This window comes from Corvus brachyrhynchos, unplaced genomic scaffold (genome assembly GCF_000691975.1).
Source record: "Corvus brachyrhynchos isolate BGI_N302 unplaced genomic scaffold, ASM69197v1 scaffold317, whole genome shotgun sequence".
Taxonomy (NCBI): Eukaryota; Metazoa; Chordata; class Aves; order Passeriformes; family Corvidae; genus Corvus; species Corvus brachyrhynchos.
This window is the reverse complement of record NW_008239295.1, coordinates 479,699-502,113: the sequence shown is the minus strand read 5'-3', so window position 1 is coordinate 502,113 and position 22,415 is coordinate 479,699. Positions and strand designations below refer to the sequence as shown.

The window sequence follows — 22,415 nt, the reverse complement described above, 5'->3', positions numbered from 1 at the left end:
CTCAGCTCTTCAGATTTATGGCTGTTTTTCTCCCTGCTTTGGTTCTGTAACTTCCCTTCCTAAAGAAGTTGACAATCAATAGCTTAACCCCATCTAGTCTTAAAACTGTTAAACCTCCTGAGCTTCTTCCTTGTTCCTTTCTTGCTCTTTTAAGTGATCCCGCTTCTGGTTTCTTCTGGCCTAACCTGATCAGACGTAATTCTCCCTTTTCCAACATAATTTTCAACACTTGTACAGAGTTCACCACCACTGAGACCTGATGCCAGTAACTTTCTACAGACAGATTTATCCTCCTCTTTATGAATCTTATGGATAAAAGGTGAACAAAACCTGATCTAACTTCTGGGTTTTTGTTGAAGTATCAAGAACTGACAGGAGATGACACGGTGCATGGTTTTCTGCTTAAGATGTCATGTCAAGAGACATGTCCATTGTTCTTCCAAAAGGACCTGGATCAACCAGAAAACAGCCAGAAATGAGCAAGAATAAAAAGAATAGAAAATCCTTCCAGTACCTGAAGGGAGCCTACAAGAAAGGTGGAGAGAGACTCTTGACAAGGGCCTGGAGTCATAGGACAATGGGGAATGGCTTCACACTGGCAGAGGGCAGGTTTAGATTGGATATTGGGAAGAAATTGTTGCCTGTGAGGGTGGTGAGGCCCTGGCACAGGTTGCCCAGAGAAGCTGTGGCTTCCATCCCTGGAAGTGCCCAAGGCCAGGTTGGATGGGGCTCAGAGCAAGCTGGGATAGTGGAAGGTGTCCCTGCCCATGGCAGGAGGGTGGAATGAGATGACATTTAAGCATTCTGTGGTTCTATGATTCTCTGAAAATATTTAGGAACTAAGACTGAAAGAGCAAAGGCTTGTTCATCTTAAACAAGGGTGACAGAGATAAGATACTGTGTTGAATTATGTTGAAAAGAGGACAGAAGCAATCCCTCTCTTGATCTTTGAAAGACAAAATAAGGGAGAAAAAAAGAGAAAAAAAATAACATGCAGCAAGGAGATTTAAAAACCACTAGGAAAAGCTTGTTAGCAGTACAGATAGAGAAGCATTAGAGTAGATTACCTAGGGAGGAACTGAAATCTCCACTGCTGGATTTATTTAAGAACAAATTAGACAAATATCTCTTCATAATGATTTAAGTAGAATTGATCCTACAACGCACAAGGGATGGCCCCTCAAGGTCCATTCCAGTCTTATTTTATCATTCCAAGTTCCTAGTTCTTCAGCTTGTGCTGAGATTTGTCTGGCACTCCTTCACTTGTCATAAACAAAGGATTCTTGCTGATCCCACAGACTTCCTATCCACAGATTTTTACCACTTCAGGCCTCTTGATCACAGGACCTCACAAACCTATAGATTATTTCACAGCATTTTACAAAGCTAAAGCAATTAAATTTAGCTATTAAGCTAAACCTAAGGTTTTTTTACTGTGAGTGACGAACTTGAAGTTCAGAAAAATCTGGTGGGTTCATCAAATATGCCACAGAGCCCAGAGTTAGCTCTCCAGCCTCTCAGTTTGCCCTGTAGTTGGTACAGGATTGCTGCTCTGGCAGGGAGCAGTTTGACATTCCATGTGGGACAAACAGTAATTTCTGATGTGCTGGTGCACTGGGTTTGCATCACAACTCAGAGTGGGAGTACTGAGTTGTACTGTGAACATCATCCACATCATAACAGGGGAAATTTTTTTTCATGAAAAAGCTGAGAAACAGAGACAGAAGAGAGGAGGTTGTTGTCAAGTCACCAGTGAAGGAATATTTGTGCATTACAGGATAGTGATGGAAGAAGAGGAATACTGGAGCATGCTGTCTATTCTCAGGGTCATCTTTTTGTTTGATCCAAATACTTTGATCTGGGAAATAGCGGAATAGCATTACCACCATGCTATATCATGAGGTCCATGATGTCAGCTTGCTTTTCCCCTATGGTATTTACACTCTCCTGTTTGAGCTGAGCTCAGCTAGCAGGTCTGAAGACTGTGACCTGTTGTTTAAGGAACTGTGCTGGAATGTGAAGAGAAAAAATGGATTCAAATCCTCCCAGCAAACCAAGACAGTTCCCAGCAAAACAAGGCAGTTCCGAATTACTGAATATGACCCTGTTCTAGAGACAGCTCAGCATCTATTGCCAGGGGAAGGTCCAAAGCTTACCTGTTCTTAGTATGATATTTATTTATGATTTTATAACTGCACTCTCTTTAGTGAGGGTTAGAAATGAATCCTTGAATGAGAGTCATTAGAGCAAACCAAAGGACAGAACTGAAAACAAAATTAGGGACATTGTGAATAGCAATAAACCAGTATGTCTCATTTTCAGTCAATTCAGGTATGGCTGGAGACCCCACGGCTCATTGAAAAGCTCTTTCTGAAGAAACCCACACCATTTATTGTTTTGAAACAGCTCTGTTGGTGAGCACCTAGAGCTCAGGATGATGTACCTAATGCATCACAGATGTCACCCAGACCTGGATGCAAAAATTGCTGATGGTACTGTGACCTGTGGCTGTCATTATCACAAAGAATTCTTGTTACGTGTAATGAAGTAACATGACAAAGTACTTACAACACAACAGTGTTGTTGTGTTACTGCACACTGTACAACATCATATGGGCATTCTCAGCAAAACATGATCTGCTCTTACCTTATAATCCTTTTCAACATTCATTCTTAACTTCAGAGTGCTGAACAGTAGGATATAGGTGAGGATTTCCTAAATAAACATTGATACTCAAAACTGTATCAGTTACAGACCTTTATCTAAACACAGCTACAAACTGCACTGGGCTGGAGAATACTTGTGAGAAATCTATAGATCAATGCTTATATAATATTATTATTCTATAATAATTATAGAATAATTAACACAGTAAATTAGCCCAGGGAGAGGAGACTTACTTCTTCTTCTTCCAGTCCAGTTAGATCCCAGAAATAACTCAATCTCATCTGCAAACGTTTCCATTGTTCAAGGAACATGGTAGCTTTAAAAGAAATTAAAATATTTTAAAAATTATAAATCCAAAGCCTTGTGGTAAAGATTTGTGTTACTTATAAGCTTCAACTGATATTTGAACCCCATTATGCTAGACCCTTTAAAATTAAGCACTAAGAAACAGTCTCAGGCCCAACTTTGAAGAAAGAACTCAAGCAAAGTATGGGAACAATAATTACTGTTCTTTAAAAGTAAAATACAGAAAGATGGAACATGGATTGTCCGAAGCCACTGGTAAATTCTTGTCAGAGAATGGAACTGAGCCCATATCTGCTGATACCCACTGAAGACATCATCTCTCTTAATTCACCATGAAGCATTCTGAGGTAGGTTTAGCCTGCTACTGAAATAACTAGGATCCCCAGCAATATGTAGAAAAAGATATTTTGAAATATATTACAATGGTGTGGTTCAATGCTTTTGTCCTTCATAGACATGGTGATTTTGCTGGAATGGACTGGCCTCTGGTTCAGCCTCCTGCTTCTCCTTTTTTTTACTAGTAAGACAGAACAGATGTTTTACTGGTGTCTCCTATTTGCAGTCTCCTGCCTGTCCTCTCATAATTGCTGTTTCCTCTACATAGCCCTTTTCCTAGTTGCTCATCATTTATGGACTTACAGGTTTATTAGAAATAGCACTTATAAATCTTGGCTTGTGGACACCTATTTTCAGATAACGATATCAATATCAATACTAAACCTGTACATGCCAACTAAAACCACCAAAACTCTACCAATAAAAGCTATAGCTATGAACAACTGGGGACACTGTTTTCCATTTTCTTGGGCTTCACTTCACTTTTTCAGTGGGTGAAAAGGGTATTGTAAAAACACTGTTAGATCACAGCAGTGTTTACATCACTTTGAACATCTTGTAGATAGACCCACAAGACAGACAACGGTGGAGCATTAGATCAGCTTCACTTGACTGCATTTACACTGTGAAAAGTGGGAACACTGTGAAAACAACCTGGCTCGTACAAGTCATAATCTATTCCAACAGTTAGCTGCAAGTATTTTCTTCACAGGTATCAACCCATCATATAAGAAATAAGTATCATTTAAAGACAGGACTGGCAGCACACTGAAAGCAGATCCAGGCACTAAGCAACTAAGTTGCTATCTGTGCTCCTCCCTTACAGAAGAGAGAACATATAAAAGCTATATTTAGCGTGGTTTGAAAACTCAAGGGTTTTTACATATCCTAAACACAAAAACATTTGGTTATTTTATAGGGTGCTATTACTCATTCCATTCTTTCCTGTTATACAAAAACTCAGTTCCACATTTAGCTCTATAAGAACGTACTTGGCTTGATGCAGCAGCTGCTCTGAAATCAGCACGTCTGCACTGACTTACACCAGCAGAAAAACTAAACTGACGAGCAGGTTTGGATTGGATATTAGGAAGAAATTCTTCCCTGTGAGGGTGGTGAGGCCCTGGCACAGGTTGCCCAGAGAAGCTGTGGCTTCCCCTGGATCCCTGTCCAAGGTCAGGTTGGATGGGGCTGGGAGCAAGCTGGTCTGGTGGAAGGTGTCCCCGTCCATAGCAGGGGGTTGGAACTGGCTGATCTTTAAGGTCCCTTCCAACCCAAACCATTCTATGATTCTGTAAAACTTCTAATAAAGGTGTCTGACATTGAAATTCAGCACCAGGGCACCAGAGACATCAAGCCCAGTCAGCCAAGCATCCCTATGAATATGGACACTTGCGGCAGGACCACTGGAATCACAAAGACATTTCATGAGGAATCAGGATCAACTACTAAAAGCATGATTCCTTTTGAGATATTAACCATAGGAAGCCTTCTGCTTTCGAAAGAATGGAAGACAAGCAGGACGAAAGAAATCCTGTGCCCAACATCCTCGTGAAATGGAACCAGCCCAGATCGCCATAGTTTGCTCTTTAAAATATACAGCTGGAATAGGTGTGTGAATGAGCTCTGCCATTCAATAGATTGAGCTCTAGATGTAACCAGCACAGCCTCTAAGAGTAGGGAAGCAAAATTTGTTGTAATCTAATACTTAATAGTCAAGCTGGGCAGAGTTAGTAAAGGCTCCATTATTTCACTTTGCTGCTCTTTGTGCGTGCCGGCTGCGTTTTCTTGAACTGACAAGCTCAGTTATCATGGTCCCAAGAACAGACTTTTCCAATCTGTGGGAAACATTTTTTGGAGGAGGGCTACAGCTCTGAAAGAATTTTGTTATTCTTACATGCCTTTTTTTAAAAGCAGTGCATATGGAACTTTTTGTCCTGTTCTGCTCCATAACAGATTCTACCAATTTGTCTTAGTGCAAGGATATATCAACATTTTCTTTTGCACGCTGTATTGCTGATACTAAAATACAATTGTTCTGGATGAGGTTCAGTGGCAATTGTCATTTGCATGGATGCAAGTTTACAGTAAAATTTCTCTGTCAAGAAAATATTTTATTTGTCTTAAGCTTCATAGCAGCAGGTGACACTTAATCTGCCAGTCTACCCTGTAATCTTAAGTAGTAAAATAAATTATTCTGAGAGTCTATAAATTCATCCTCTTTTTTCTATTTCTCAGTCATAATTCTCGCATATTCTCTAACGTTTCCTCTAGGGCTTCCAGGAACTGGTAAATAAATGCTTCTTGCTTCCATGATGTGTTCTGCCTGCAAGTCCCTTAAAAGCTCTCTGCTGTCCTCACCCAATGCCAAGCCACCAATCAGCCCTTTCTAAAACAAGCTGTAAAATCTTAATAGGGTTGCAAACAATAACACACTGGTTGCTGAGGGATGGCTATAGCACAATAACATATTTGCTCAATTTCATATTAAGGATGATAATTTCACTTGGGGAACAATGAATAGGGAAATAAAAAATCATTTTACAGTAGCAATAACACATTTAACTTTCACAATAAACAAGCTCTAGAGTAAAGGAGAGCATAACACCAGCAATAATTCATGCAAGCACAACACACACACTTTTCAGGGCAGAGGTAAGGCCAGAAACAATAAGGGTAATACTACAATGCATTCATTCACGTTTATGAAGTGTTTTGATATCCTCATGGAGACAGGGATATTTGCCATTAAAGAAAAGCAAGCTTGTTTAAATGGAACTCTCTAAAATATATTGTAATTAAAATGATAATAGTCCCATTGCTCTTGGAATCCCATAAAGTTTTGTTAAAATTATGTGACTGAGTTGTCCCACAAGGAAGTGGGACTGTGCTTAAATTATACCCTTTTAGCTGTCTGCACCATACCAATCCTCAAATACATTCTGGCCCCAGATGAAGAAGGTGTTCAAAGGACGTGACATGTCAATAGAAAATGAAGAAAAATTAGCAAATACCTGGCAAAGATTAGAAGTTCCATTAAAGGCACAATTTCCTCCATGGAGAAAATGGCCTCAAGGTGTGCCAGGGGAGGTTCAGGTTGGACATCAGGAAGAATTTCTTCCCATTGGCATTGGAAGGGGCTGCTCAGGAAGATGGTGGAGTCACCATCCCTGGAGATGTTTAATAAACAGCTGGACATGGCACTCAGTGCTCTGGTTTAGTTGGCAAGGTGGGGATCAGTCAAAGGCTGGACTTGATGACCTTGTAGATCTTTTCCAGACTTGATGACTCTATGATTCTAAATTCGGCAGTACAGGAAGAAAGGACATATTTTTCTTCCCTGAACTGCATAACTCCTCTCCATTTATTCCAGAGGTTGCTGTTGACAGTGATATTGCTTTCCCCAGTCTCAACACAGACAGCTCTCCCTGGCCTTCTGAGGATAGCCAGCTTCCCGAAGCCATAGGGATCACATTCAATCAAAGAGCATTTTATTATTCAGTGAAGAGGCCAAACATCAAAAGGCACTGTTAATTTCCAAAGCAATACTCACCCCAGAGAGCCATAAAGATGGAGAAGAAAACCGTGGCAGGGTTGTCAAACAAGTGACTCGCTCGAGCGGTGGCACAGGCAGAGCTGAGGTTCCAGTAATCACAGAACTTGTCACACAGGGGGCACATGGTGAAGGCATTGCGTTGGTCACACATCTCTTTGCTGTGACAGACAAGGGCACAGGTTCCTCTGAGTATTCCAGCTCCAAAACTATGGATGTGCAGTGGTGATATTGGGCAGTACATCACAGCTATTACAAGTGATCTGCATTATATGTGGCCTGCGCTTGCAGAGAACAGGAGCCACGTGTTTCTTCAATCCTTATTGCCATGGGTAGGAATTGTTAAAATCTTTGTAGGCACCTTGCAACAGGAAAATGATGCAACACTCAACCAGACTGATCACTGCACTGTGTTAGTGAATTAAGGAAGACAGCATCACTGAAGACTGAGGCTAACCACACCAAAAAACCAAAATTCAAACACAAAAGTGGAGTTTGCCGTCTCTGCAGTCAGTTACATGATTTTATACAGATCAGATTTAAATTAATGAAAAGACTGAAGTGGTCTCAAAGGAAATTAGGTGCCATTGTCAAAATACACATTATTTAATATGGAGGCACAAAAATATGAGAGAAAAGATTTTTTACCGATTTTTTACCGATTTTAAGATCTTTGCTGTAAGGTTGTTATTTTAATTCTTGGTCTTATTTGCTATGTATGTAATCAATTTCTAAAAATCTTTGAAAAAAAAAAACGTTATCAGTATCACTTTAACAGGCCAAACACTCCTTGTCAGGGCTGAGTATGCTTTCCATATTTTCCATAAGATTTGGATGTGAAAGCCTTTCATACCTGCACTTAGGTGAACTGAGTAGTGCAAAGCTCAAATGTCCTTGCCAGGATCATGAGCTGAGACTTGTCACATTGCTTCAATGATAGCTGTCATATTGTGATTACGATTGTTCCTATATGGACCATCCTGACATAGCTTTTTCCTTATGAATTCAAATGAAAAAAAGGAATATTCAAGCTCTAGTATGAATATGTTTATATTATATGGTTTGAAAAGCATGCAGCTATTTCCAGCTCTCATGTTGTTACAGTAATTCTCTGTTTCAAAAGGCAGCAGAGGGTGCTGCAGATACATCTTAGTCATAAATCTCACTGGAGTTTAAATATTAGCACAAGCTTTCACCCTGACAAGCACAGCCCACCAAGATTTATTCAGATCAAGCTAAGAAAACAGACCCTGCCTCAGATGTGGTGCTGTTCATCATTTACCTATCAGTAACCTTGTCCTACTACAGTGATTTTAAAAGCTGTTGGTTCAGGGACTGTCATGAGTGTGATCAGCATACAAGTACTGCAGTATCCTGCCTCCAGCAGAATCAGACACAGATAACACAGAGGAATTAATTTTCCTTCACTGGGAAGCAGACGTTAACTTCACAGTGTGACTTTGGCAGTTTTTGTGTAGTATATCCCCATCAGAATACACAAAACTCAACATTTTTTGTGTCTAGAAGGGGAATACTGTGGAGACCAAATATAGAATCATAGAATGGGTTGAGTTGGAGGGGACCTTAAAGCTCATCCAGTCCCACCACCTGCCATGGGCAGGGACACCTCCCACTATCCCAGCTTGCTCAGAGCCCCACCCAACCTGGCCTTGGACACTGCCAGGGATGGGGCAGCCACAGCTGCTCTGGGCAACCTGTGCCAGGGCCTTATCACCCTCACAGTTTCTTCCCAATATCACACCTAAACCTGCTCTGTGTCAGTGTGAAGCCATTGCCCCTTGTCCTGTCACTCCAGGCCCTTGTCAAGAGTCTCTCTCCATTTTTGGCAGGTTCCCTTCAGGTACTGGAAGGCCACAGTTGTGTCACCCCAAAGATTCCCTTCTCTTCTCCAGGCTGAACAATCCCAATTCTCTCAGCCTTTCCTCCCAGCAGGGCTGCTCCATCCCTCTCAGCATCTCGGTGTCCCTGCCCTGGTCTGTCTCCAGCAGCTCCCTGTCCTTCCTTTGCTGGGCCCCCAGGGCTGGAGGCAGCTCTGCAGGGAGGGCTCAGCAGAGTAGAGAAGAGGGCCAGAATCACATCCCTTGATCTGCTGGCCTTTCTAAGTCTTGTAACTATTGTTCATCTTACTTGTACAAATGGTCTGATTATACTCAGAATAGAGTATTCCAAGAGTCGTGGACAGTGTTTGCATTAATTTCAGTGAGTTTTACATAATGACTTTCTGATTGAGCACTGAGCTGTGTGCTCTCATGAGAAGCAAATTAATGTCTTAGAAAAAGAATTCAATGCAGTGGACTCACTCAACATTTCTGTTTCAGGAGGTGAAACACTGAACAGTCAAATAAATGTGTGCTCTTCAAACATCTGTTCAATGCCTCTGTGTTTGTAATGCTCACACAGTTGGTAATGATACATCACTGCTCTTCAGACAAGCTAAAACCAGTTATTCTCACTAAGGATTAATAAAAAGCACAGTCTTACAATTTTCAAGTAACAAACCATGGATCACAGATAAGCTTACCTAGGAATGTCACTTTCAATGGTTACACAGCCATATAGAAATACAATAATCCCAACTACTGAAGATGGAATGAGGAACTCTGTGTATAACCCCAGCCATGCAAAATAAAGTCCTATCTTTTCACCAAAATACTTCCTGAAAAAGAAAAAAAAGAAGAAAAAGCATGTGTCAAGGCTATCATTTTTAAATGTGTTTTACGGCTACTAAACAGTCCCAGAAAGTTAAAATACGAAAACCCTGAGTATCTTGAAGACAATAGGAACAAATGAAAGGGGTGATTTAGGCATTTGGCACTCTGGGCTTCTCTGCTGTGAGAAGTTAAAGACAGTTCTGGATCATTCTCCTGAGCTGAAATTAAGCAGGCATCATTGCAATACATAATGTCTGTTCAGGGAAGACTGTGGTCTTTGCATCTCTTAAAAGAAGTCAGTGAAACAGGAGAAAACAGTGGAAAATTCTTGGCTCCTTGGAGGAGTATGTTAAGTTTTGCCTCTGTAGTACTGCTGGATTCAGTTAGTGAGAGTCATAGAAATTACGTCTATGGGACCATACTGACAACATCCTCTAATATCTAAAAAGTGACTACTCTGGAATTGCTGCTAAAGGAGGAAAGTTTACCTGCAGACCTAACACTGGCTTTTCAGAAAGTATATTTTGTCAATTTAACAGCCCCTGGACAACTGGTTAGAAAAAACAGTGTCTGCTCTGAGGAACAGCCCACTGCAGATGTTGATAAATAAGTGGTAGAACTCAGCCCAGCATCTTCATGAATCACACTGCAAGAAGTAAACTAAGCATGGATGAACCTTGCTGATCATTCCAAAGTACAGTTAGGAGTGATTACAAATATTGCAAAACCCAAAGAGCTTCATAGAACTCAAGAACTCACCAAAATTTAGACAAAAACCAACAAGGTTAAAACATTTCACAAGCCAGAGAGGAAGATGGAGCAGTGTTGGACAGAAAGCAGCTACAGAGAGAGCACTCAGTGCATGACATGGAATGTGAGTCAGTGAGACATTTACGCTTTGATAGCATCAAAAATGAAAATAAACGTCTAAGAAAAGACAGACAAGGTTTGTGCCTCATAAAGGTTGAGCACAATCTGAGATTTAGTCTGATCCCACTTACCTTAGGAAAGTTTTATCCAAGTTTAGTACCCCAGATTTAAATCATTCCTACTGAAAATGCTTAAATGAGGTTTTTGGAGGCCCAAACCAAAATTTTCTGCTCCACAAGTTGGGTCTAAGGGCCAGGCCGGTCCTGCCACAGGAGAGACAGGACAGGAGTGCAACCATGGCAGGGAGCCACGGGACAACAAGACAAGCCTCCACAGTCACTTCCAGCTCAGATGAAATGGATAAGGGAAGCAAGAGTGAGGGATTTTTATTACTACAAATCCTGCTGTTGTTCTCACACCATCACAGCTGCAGCTAATGCCGCACTTCCAGGCTCTCCCACGGAAAACTGGCAGTGCAATCCTGCCTAGCTCAGTGTTGCCTTCCATGAGCACCTGTATCTTCTCATGTCTAACCAAACTTGCTTATCCTTTAGGAAGGATACGTGCAATCCTAAAGGGGAAAACCAAACAAAAGCATTGTAAAGTGATACACAGACAACATTATCTTCAGTATGAGATTCACAAGCTGGGAAATTTCAGGAATCTACAGCCCCTGCAACTGACATTGCAAGGTACCCTGAGCTACAAACGATGTGAAGTATCAATCAGCACAAGTGAAATCATCACAGCGTGACTTGAATGGCAGTAACTTAAGATCTTAAGCACCTTGGGAGAATGGATTTGCAGAGAATACAAGGAAATATGGCATTATATGATTTGCGTATTTTATTAAATGATAAATAAAAATATTTGTGTTGAAAACACAAGCCATATACTGTGGGAGTGCCCTCTAACCTGGCACATGCCAGGTAATTTTGGAGGTAATTATAAGAAGCAGCTTTCCTTTATTTTCACATTTGAAAATAAATATATATTTTTCATATACTTGTTTGTTAATATACTATGTTGTTAATATAGTTTATTTAATACACACTTTTAATACACTTTTTTTAAAATATGAAGTAAGGGAAGAAATACTTGATTGAAATATAGAACTAACCTGAAGGGCTATAGCTTTTCTTCAAGTCTCCTGTGGGAGTCAACAAACAGCAGCAATGGCCTTGGAACAGCACAGGATAGAGGGAAACTCCATTTGCTCTCGAGTTTCCTTCTGACTGGGGAGTGACAACCTTAAGTTTGACACTAAAGAGGGAAAGGAGGACCAGAGGGAGATTATTCTGATTATGTCTTTTTACTGCATCCTTGCTTGTAGAGATGGGCAATGGGCACAACTAGCAAAGTGCTTCAAATAGATCGGAGCAGACACCAAAAATAGTCCACAATCTAAGATGTTCAAAACTGTCTGATCTTTTGAAAAAGGGCCACAAATTAGAGTTCAAATGCCAACAGCCCTAAAGAGTAGCTGACCAGGGTCAGGGAAGTCGAAATTTATGGCTCACGAGGCTTCCCCTTGAATTTTCAAGCCTTCCAGTGATAAATGTGATCTGTGACCTATAAAGAGAAGGGTTGTTATTTGTGTCCATGCCAAAAGAAAGTGAGAAGAGCTCAACAGTGTCCTGGTAGTATGTAAAATAATCAGTTGCCAAGAAGAAAACTACACTGTGTTGGCTTAACTGTTTTGAAGAAGAAAAAATAATTAAGATGCTGTGCCCAAACTCAGTCCACCAATGTGCCAGAAAGTGAAATAATCTAAGGAGAAGCAATGACAGTGCTTGGAAACATAATTATCAACTTAAGTATGAGTTTATCATCAAAAGAACACAGGACATAGACACGTCCTGTCTTTGACACATCCCAAGAACTCTTCTTTAGTTCCTCTGAATAGAAATCAAGGCACTGCAAACACCTGTGACTGCCTGTACCAACATCTACTGCAGCTGCTGCTGGATTCAGTAGTGAATGAACAGAAGGCGGAAAAAAAATGTGTTCTTGACGGTCAGAGAAAGATGTAAGTCAAGAAAAAGTACTTCTACAAGTTTTTATATATTTACACCAAGAACTTAGCATGTTCTCTCATTTACATTGGGATAAAACCAGTCTTACTTTATTATCCCACAGGAATTATCCATGATTTATGCTGGCATGGCAGAAGAGGAGAATTGAGACCACAGCCTTGCCCTACCTCAGTAGCTAATTCACATCTGCCTCACATGTATCCAGACAAAGCTAAGCACTAATCCTTTCCAAAGCATGTTCATGGATACTGCAGAATGTCACAAAAAAAGTGTGCCCCTGGCATTGTGTGAGCTTTATTTCCACATTAGGGAAATGCCCCTTTGTATACACATATTCCACAGAGACAGGGGTTATTCCCAAACCAAAATGCAAGTGGCTTTGATAAAGAATGTGTACTGCTCCTATCAGGAGCAGCACCCAAGGCTTTTGTTCTGTGTGTTGATAAAGCATAAAGTGAAAATCTGTGCCTTTCATTTTGGAAGACTTGCAAATGGCTGGTTAAATGGCCACCTACCACATCCTGAGCTCTCTTGAACAAGAATCATGCCTTTAAGGAAAGATTTGGCCAAATCACCCATAACTCCTTCAGAAGCCAAACAAGAGCTGTTCTTCCTGCAAATTATCAGAAACAGCATTAAAAAACTACAACAGCAGCAACAACAACCACCTGTAGAAAGTGCATTCCCTCACAGAATTAGAAATGTTGAGAAGGCCAGAAAAGTTGAGAAGCAGAAACGTTGACTCGGTTTCCTCTGCTTCATCCATATAACATTTAAACCAGACATCTGCAATGCACTCTGGTCTGTCTGGTTGCAAAACCAACATCAAAAAGAATAACTGATTATTAAACCCTCTGCTTGCACGTTGGTCACAGTGCTCCCGTGCCAAGTTGTGCAATTTATAAGTAGACTAAGGTCTGGGGAAGGGGGGAGAAAGAAAGAAGGAACAAACCCTTAAGTTTTGACTCTGCAAAAACAAGTGTGGGTACCTGGAATGCGAATAAAGTGTGTGGTGCGTGACACACGCTGGAAAGAACTCCGGAGACGTTCAGGAAAAAAGCTAAAAAAGCGAGGAAAAGGCACTGTGGACACTGAGTCACCTAACTGGGAAATCTGTGCAGAACTCTTCAGTTTTTAAATTTCCATACCCCACTCTAGGCCAGCTGTCACTTCATGTTTCCCAATTCATTCCACCACCCCTTCGGTGGAGGAGTCATTTAGATGCAACAGTTTCTATGTGAAACGAAACTGATTTACAGCTGCCTCTTGGGTAGGTTTCCCCTGTGCAAAAGGTCAAACAAGTCACATGTATTACTAATGCCTTCAAAATAAAACTATTTGCACAGTTTGAGGGTGAAATTTGGGTGTTTCTACTGTTGGGGAGAAGGACAAACAGTTTAGTTTCATGTCAGAATACCTCTACTGCCAAGGCCAGTTTAGAACTTTCTTGCCATATCCAGGTGCGTGTTCCCTCTCTGACCCACAGCAACAGTTCCCAGGAACACAGTTTATTCTTTCAAGGTTTTGCAACCAGAAGGAAATCTACCATTGAACTGAAGGTGGAACAGTGACTACCCTTAGAAAGTGAGAAGCAATTTCTAGCACATGATAAGTTTAGAACACAGATATTTTCCTTGGTTCTGAGATAATAGTTCCCACCGTTGGAATTTTCCATCTCAAAACTGCAGACTTCTTTCAAGAGGACTGCTGGAGCATAGGGAAAACCCCAGTCACTACAAGATGACCAGGAACATTGCTGAACACCCCAAGATTTCACTCCAGGTAGAGCTGCCTATGTCCAAACTTTTCTGGATTTGCTGTTCTTTCTTCACTTGAAAATTTTCTCAGGGAAGGATTCAAGCATTTATTACAACCATCTGGGACACCTGGGTGGAATTACTGCTCAGCAGCAGCACTGAGGCTGCTGTGCATCCAGAGATCTTGGAGATTTCTACCATGGTTGTGCCTGACAGCACATATTCCACGCAGGCAGTCTCAAGAAGGAAAATATCAGTGCTAAATCCAGATACACAGAGAATGCACCAAATGGAGCAATATGGAAGCCAAAAAAGATCCTGGCAGAAGACAATCCCCCTTGGAACAACATGTCAAGAGACTGAAAAATTCTTCTTATTAAAATTATAAGAGGGGGGAAAACATAACGACTACAGAACCTCAGATAAATTGCAATGCATCTGAGTTTGAGGTAGGAAAGAAGATGTCCTTTAGAAAGGCCAACTGGTTCTGCATACAGAAAACAAAGAAAGGAGCCTCTGTCCAAGTTAAAAGCACATTTTTTTCCCCCCATACTGGACACAAAAATCAAGAATGTCCAGTAGAGAGTGATTAAAAGTGTGCTTTTGAATAGAGTTGAGAAACTGACCCTTTTCCCCTGAAAACAGAATGACAAAATGTGCCACCAGAGCCATTTAATCAAGCCCTTTTCATTAAAGTTCTTGTTTGAAAATATTACTCTTAACAAATATTTTCTGTGTCCTCTAATGGTACTTAAGTTTGGAGTCAAACTTACCTAAATTACAGATATCTTTATCTTCCAAGGCACTCTGGAATTTTAACTGTGATTCCTTATAGGACAAAAAAAAAAACCCACTGTCAAAACTCCATAGAGAACAGAAATTCTCAATTTTATTTAGAGGTAAAACTGTGTTTTTCCCTAGTTTTTTTGGCTCTTAAGAAAAATTACTCTTCAGCAGAGTAACAGGGAGAAGGTGATGTGTGTGGAGGAAGGGAATATTCAAGTTGTCAAATTCTAGTGGATCCAAAAATCTTGGGTAAATAATAATAATAATAATAATTTGGGTATTAACTGCAATTTAAAATATCAAAAGGCCAAACCTTATCCTGCAAAGAAATAAAACTAGGACAAGCCACTCCCTGAGCCTCACAGATTCATAAACCTTATGCTTCTATTCCAAGAAATTGTCAGAATACAGCTGAAAGTGCATAGCTTGTGGTGATGGAGTATAAACTGAAAAAAGCCTTTGTTTACTGACTGTAGGAGAAAGAACAATAGAAGCATAATAAGTAGACATGTAATGTGACTGAGACAGAAATTAAGGCTGACAACTGCCAAATGGATAAGCAAACAACACGATGCTGGGTAGTCAGAAGTACTGTAATTGCATTCTCCTCTCTGTTCTGGGACAACACAAAATTTCAGAACGGGTTTGAAAGGATTCAGTGCCTGATTACATTATACTGTTGATGTTGCCTGTCGTGTTCTTAATGTAAAAAAAGTTCTAAATGTCCCTGAGACTGCAGAAGCCGCAGCACACCTTGCTCAGGGGAGGCGTTTCCAGCAGGAGGAATGCAGTGCTTGGCCTGTCACTTCCAAGAATTCATGCATAAAACAACTCATGGACACTGCCTCTCCTCACCTTTCTTTACATTATTCTCTCTTTATTTAGCATTTTTTTAAAATGTCAGTAACCTTCCAAACCTGGAAAACTAAAAATCCATGTCTACCTGAGGCTAAGTCAATGTTAAAGGGAGTCAATCAGAGCTTACCTGTGAGGAAGGAAGTTGCATTCTATAAACAACTCAGGACATCAAGTGACACTCTAGTTAAGAAGCAATTCATTCACTTGTACAGATAATATTTCCTCTATAATAAACACATACAAATAAGAAGTAACCTATTTAATATGAATCAGCCTTTCTTCTACACTGGAAAGGAGGTTACTTTGTCTTTTTCTTCTTATTTTTTAATACCTGTTACAATTTGCTCTTCTGCCTTTTTGTTGTTGAACAAATGTGAGGTCATTGACATCTCATCACTTCCCTAACCTCCAGTTTCCACAAGACAATTTGCCTGATTCTTTTTCATCTAGTTTAACTAGAGTTTGAACCTCAAATACTGGCTTCTTTTCCTAAATAGCTTTCATTTATAATAACTAATATTTAATGAGAGCTCTTTTGCTTTTCAAGCTAATATAGCTAACCCTTATTGCAGATCCTGAATTCATTTCGGGTATTTTATTAAGAAGGTCCTTGTTAGTGCTTGCACTGTGTTACTGCTGTCAGATAGACACCATCTGGTGGCTAATAAACAGATGCATAATTTCCAATTAAAAACAAGTATAAAAAATTATCTTTTCATCACCTTGGTGGAAGAGGATCAGGTCAGAGAATACTGAAGCAAACTGGATATCCATAAACCCACAGGCCCTGATGGGATGCACCCATGAAGGCTGAGGGAGCTGGAAGATGTCATTGCAAAGTAGTTCTTGATAATCTTTGATTGATGGTGGCAAATGGGAGAAGTGCCCAAAAGCTGGAGGAAAACAAATGTCACCCCCACTTTCAAGAAGGGCAAGAAGAAGGACCTATGGAACTACAGGATAATCTACCTCACCCTCATTTGTGCCCATCACCTCTTGTCCTGTCACAAGGCATAGCCAAAAAGAGCCTGGCTCCATCCTTTTCTTACCCCCTGCTCAATATTCCATTAAAGTGTTAATTTTTCTGCTCTCTGTACTGACTGTGGAAGTTCAAAGATCTCCCATATTGAAAGCTTTCCTTAAGCTTGTGTTTTCTGAGGATAATTTTTAAGTGGTGCCCAGTTCTTGATCTCTTACCTTGTCATCTTGGTTTTGTCCAGTTATAGACAAGTGACTGGATCAGACAAAGCCATGGCCTGTCCTAACATAACTTATGTGCAAAGAGGATCCTCATAAAAAGCATCTTAGTATGGGGGAATACCTTTAAACCAGAAATGGGTTGGTCTTGACCCCTGGTCAGCACTCAGGAGCCAGAAAAGAACCTCCTCTCAGCCCAGTAAGCCACAGCCAGAACCTTCTGCAGAGATTAAGACATCAAGAGCAGTTCCACAAGCAAGATAAACAGAACTGTAACCACCCAAATGCAGCACCTGTTTTCTACTCCCTGCAGTTCCCAGCCGTACACATCTCTAGATGCCTACAAATATTCACATGCATGTAAATATCTAAATGTGCACAACTTCTGTTTCCAACTCTGGCCTCTCACCTCTGTCTTTTTTTTCTCCAGTCTGAAAGGACAAACTTCTATTTTCTATCAAAATACACTGATATCACCTCCAAAGACACCTTTTGGAAGGGACCTATCAGTCATGTCCATTCAAAAATATAAGTTTCTGGCTGTGAAATTTAGGCATCATGCAGGCACTACTGAACTTTGCCTGAGACAGTTCTTAACACAAAGAAAACTCAATTCTAGCTGCCTACAAAACTCCACAGTCCAAGGGGGAGACCCCAGGAAGTTGTGCAACAACCTCAATCTTCAGAGCCTTGACTTTGCAAAAGTCCTGGTGTAGATTCCCACACCCTTTGCTGGATCTAGCTTTTGAAAATCCCACTGCAGGAGGGAGGAATCTGGGTGGTAATGAGGATCCTAGTGCTCAGACAGTGATCTGAAGCCTGGGAATATGTTTATCAGAAAGCAGGGATCTGTTTTTCCTCACCATTACAATCCAAGCCTACTGGTTTAAAATTCCATCTCTCACACAAGCAACAATAAATAAGACCAAGCTCTTGCCAAAAGAGACAGAGAGAGAAGCACTTCCTACAGGACTGGCAAAGTCTGTGAAATGCAGAGCTGTAAGTAAATCATCTCACTCCAGTCACAGGCCTGCAGCCAGCAGAATAATTCAACACAAATTCCTCGGTGATTTATGCACCACGAGCAAAACCCCTCTGCTTTGCAATAAACAGTGGCTGGAGCGCTTGGGTAAGCCCTGTGATGAGAAGTTCCAGTGAGGGGAGGGAGAACTCCATACAACTCAGCTGAAAAGTGCTGCTCTAGCATCAAACTCCTAAAAGGCAGACCATCTTCATGGATGCACAACATGATAATAAAGGCCATTCATAAATAAACCGGGGTTGTAGGGGGGTAATGAGACCATGGAAAGGGAAAAGAATTGTAATGATGGGGAAAGTGTTCATTTTTCACAAGCTCAGACTCTGCTCCAGGGTCCCACGTGCTTCTGGCTCCCTCCAGGAAGCTCTCTGCTGTAAGACCTGGCAAAAAGGACATCAAGGATGAGTGGATGCTGGCATAGCACTTCCCACTGCACCCAGAGAGCTTTAATGATGATGAACTGTGAGCTGGACGTACCGTATGTTGGGAAGAAACCTTCATGTAGAGATTCTTGCAACTCTAAAAAGATGTTGGCCTCAAAGTGCAATAAGGTTACAGGAGAAGATGTGCTCAGATTGTTGCCTCAGGCGGGTGTTTGGCAGAGCTTTGGAAAGGAGCTGGATGGACAAGTGTCAAAGACACTGGTAGAGCTCTTGGGCATTTTTGTACTTAGTGCTATGTTTGCTCGATTACTGCACTTTCCTAGGTTTAAAGCTGTTTTGTCTTTTTCCTAGAACAGAATTCCTTGCAGACAGCCTCAGAATCTCTGTGAACATTGAAGATTTGCCTGCTAAAGACGGTCAGGGAAGAATTGCAGGCACACAGTGCATCAGGGAGGGTTGTTCAGTCCCTGTGAGATAACCAGATGCTACCGGGTTGTTTCTGCCAAACTGGTTGCACTCCACAAAAAAAAAAAAAAAAAAAAAAAAAAAAAAAAAAAAAAAAAAAAAGGGATAATTCAAAGAACTTTTGTATGTGTTCTACCTGTGTCAGTGGAAAATGTGAAGTTTAAATACCCCTGATTAAACAAGCTACACTTTGTTGAACTACAAAAAAAAAAAAAAAAAAAAAAGGAAAAAACAAAAAGATGGGATATTTGGTAAGATTCATTCACAATAATAACAGAGGAGGGACAGGGAAGCCAAGGAATTAAAACATACAGAAGAATCTCCACTTTGAGGATAAATAACCCCAAAGTTAGGATAAGCAGTGACTGAACAACATTTCCTCTGGGACTGGACATCACAGACTTTATTTTCAAGTCCTGAGAATTCTACACAGTATGTGGAGCAAAAAAGAGATGAAGATGTGATTAAAAATCATGGTGAAAGAAGAAGTCATTTGTTCAGGCATTAGGCAGAATAGAAGGGCTCAGTTAGGGGCAAGCTGTACCACAAATTGATCTTAACCACTTTTTTGCAAAGGAAGAAACACTTATCTCTAACAACAATAAAAACACCATTTTAGCAGAACTCCCCTGTTCTTACTTTATCTCTCTTTTAAAACTACCCTAAGTAGGGTAAGCAGATACATCCAGGTTTGGGTTTTTTCTGGTGCAGATTGATGAAAGAAGCAACAGGTCAAAAGGCAAACCAGTACTGACAATTTGGGGGCCTGATTGCTTACATTGAGCACTGTCCTATGCAGGCCCCAAGATACTCAAAGAGAAGGCAACAATATCCAGATCTAAGACAGTCAAACTATGGATCACAGGTCTGTCATTGCTTTAAAAACAGCAAGCTTCAGGCTTTAGGAACACAGCATTCATGGCAGGAACGGGGGTGGGGGACTGGGGATGCTCTGTCAAGAGCAGGTTCAACATGGGTACACTACAATGAAAGGCCAGAATTCATTACACACTGAGGTGAAACAATTTTCCATACCAATGGAAAACACAGTTAAAGATAGGAAGGAGGGAATATATTAGCTAGACAGTTTGACTAACAGAAACTCCCAAGTTTTGATTTATGTTCTATTCACTATAAATAATATTTTAGTTAACAGGCTTTCCTACCTGCTCCTGCAAAAAGAGTTATTGTATACATAGTCTCAATCTTTACATTTCTTCCCAGTTTCAGGCTTTACAGCAAGAGGCACTTGGAGCTTTGAAAGTAACCATGCTATAGATAATGTAGCCTGTTAGCTACTAAGAAGTTTGGTGAAGTTCTAGAAATGGGAAATAGAAATTAAAATATGAAAAACCATTAGAAGATGAGCTGGCACCTTATAGAAGCAGTAATATTAAAATAAGCTTCACCACAACTAGAAATGAGCCAATTCTGCTTGATTCTCCTAGGGTGAGGTAATCTTATATTAATAGATCAAGAGATAAAAGGATGACCTCCACTCTACAAGGATTGTCCGCTCCTGGAATTTCAGTTCCTACATGGGTTCCCAGCTGCAGGTGCTTCAAGATGTCCAACATGCCAATTTTCCAGGAGTTAAAGTTTTGTCTCAGGAGGAAAACCACCTCTTTGTGGCATCAGTAACCTTAGATTACTCCCTTCATCTGTCATTTAGAGCTCCTAAGTGATAAATGTTGCATTACAGCCAGAAATAAAAATTTATTATAAATTTCTACTGCACTTCTTACACTTGCTGTGGTTTTTTTTTCCCACTTCCTATAATTCATCAGAAGTGCACTGCTAAAAGACAAAAAACAATGAATGTAAGTCAGTCCAAGGAATATTTGGTCCAAAGAGAAGGAAACATTTCTTGAGAGTGGTGCTGTGTTGGAAGAGTTGAAGCTGTGTGATCTTCATCCTAGGAGCTTTCAAAACTCATGAGCAATTTGATCTGGCTTTCAAGCCAGCTCTGCTTTGAGCAGAGGGAAAGTCTAAGGACAAGCTATTAATTCTAAAATCATGTTGTTAAAACTTTGATTAACATTCAGTAATATATATAAAACTATAAACGCTGCTTTCTTTATGCAGGGCTATAGAACTCTTAAGGAGCATCCTCCCTGTCTCTGGATCAACAGTAGCATCACTGGAGAACTTGCTAAAATCTGAGCTTGAACTCATCTTCATCTGAGAAAAGAAAATCATCAAAAATAGAAGAAAATCACTAAACTGCAGATGTTTTTATAACACTTTTTATATTACAGTGCAAGGATTGAGAGGAACTACTGTTGACAAGTGCCTTCATACAAAAAAGTCACACTAGAGAAACTCCTCTCTGGTGAAAATCAATACTTAAATTAGGATGACAAAAAAGGTGTGTTACAACAGACAGACCTCCAGAGCTCTGCACATTCTAAAACTGCAGCTTTCATTCTCTAGTTTTTAATATATCCCTCAGACCTTCCGGAGATCACTAAGACAAGGTAAACCATTTTCAGTACTTTTTGCCTAATGTATCTTTTAGCAAAAAATTCATGATTTCTCTCTCAAATAACTGTTTATAATCCTCTTCATGTGAGTTAAAAAGAAACAAAAAAAATTGAAATTCATATTTGGACATTCACATGCTTTTGAAAATAAAGCACTGCATTAGGCAGACTGTGTTTCAAGCAATGAGTTTTTATATCTGGATGTGCACTGAGAGATGAGGTGTTATAACATCTTACAAATCAAACCTCAATTCACACTGTACTATTTGCACAATCTGCACAACGTATTTCCTTTAAGTCTTTAACTGAAATTGCTCTGCTGTAGAATAGAAATATGTAACACCCACTGTGTTCTTATTTGGTGAAACCTTCCTTATTCACAGCTGCATTTATTTTACAAAAAAAATTTGCTTTTTCTTATAGCCCAAAGAGGTCCACAAAGCCAGAGAAGAATATTTTTACAGATTAAGAGACAGGAGTGAATGGAATTGTTGGTAAATATTATAATGATCCTTTATTTCCTTCTGTTATTAAGAACTTTAAAGTTCTCCAAGACTGACTATGCAGTTAAATTCCCTGGGGATTACAGACCTTAGAAGAGAAGCCCCAGTCTGTACCAAGAGTGAGCATAACAAGTATGTGGCTCCTGTCTTTGATGTACAATCAGTTGGGAACTGGAAACAACTGTGTGGTCAGAAGGAAGGAGCAGAGGCACCAGGAATAATCTGTAATAATTCTACAGTGCCACATCTAATCTTCCAGCATAGGCACTTGAGTTAAAGAACGACTTTCAGTTTGCATTCCTACTGAATAAGAGTGAAACAGAAATAGTTCAAAATATCTTAACTATAAAAATTTTAATACTTGCAAGCTATATTAGAAATTTAGCAGCGTGCTTCAACAGAGTCAATGTGTTTGAAAACAGCAGGCAGGAGAGGCTTTGAGTATAAAGATAAATGCTGCTTCATCTGTCCATCAAAATCTGGATTTAAACTTAAGTTACACC

General features: G+C 40.2%; 1 protein-coding gene across 1 annotated transcript in view; it reads right to left on the bottom strand.

Annotated features, from left to right (window-relative positions):
- ANO2 (anoctamin 2) overlaps window positions 1–22,415 on the bottom strand; it is a 148,935-nt gene that overhangs the window by 81,039 nt on the left and 45,481 nt on the right. The window contains exons 11-13 of the mRNA XM_017740601.1: window positions 9,406–9,540; window positions 6,864–7,024; window positions 2,902–2,984 (exon numbers count right to left, since the gene is read on the bottom strand). Of these exons, the coding sequence (XP_017596090.1) occupies window positions 2,902–2,984; window positions 6,864–7,024; window positions 9,406–9,540 (379 nt within the window). The remainder of the gene's footprint in view (window positions 1–2,901; window positions 2,985–6,863; window positions 7,025–9,405; window positions 9,541–22,415) is intronic.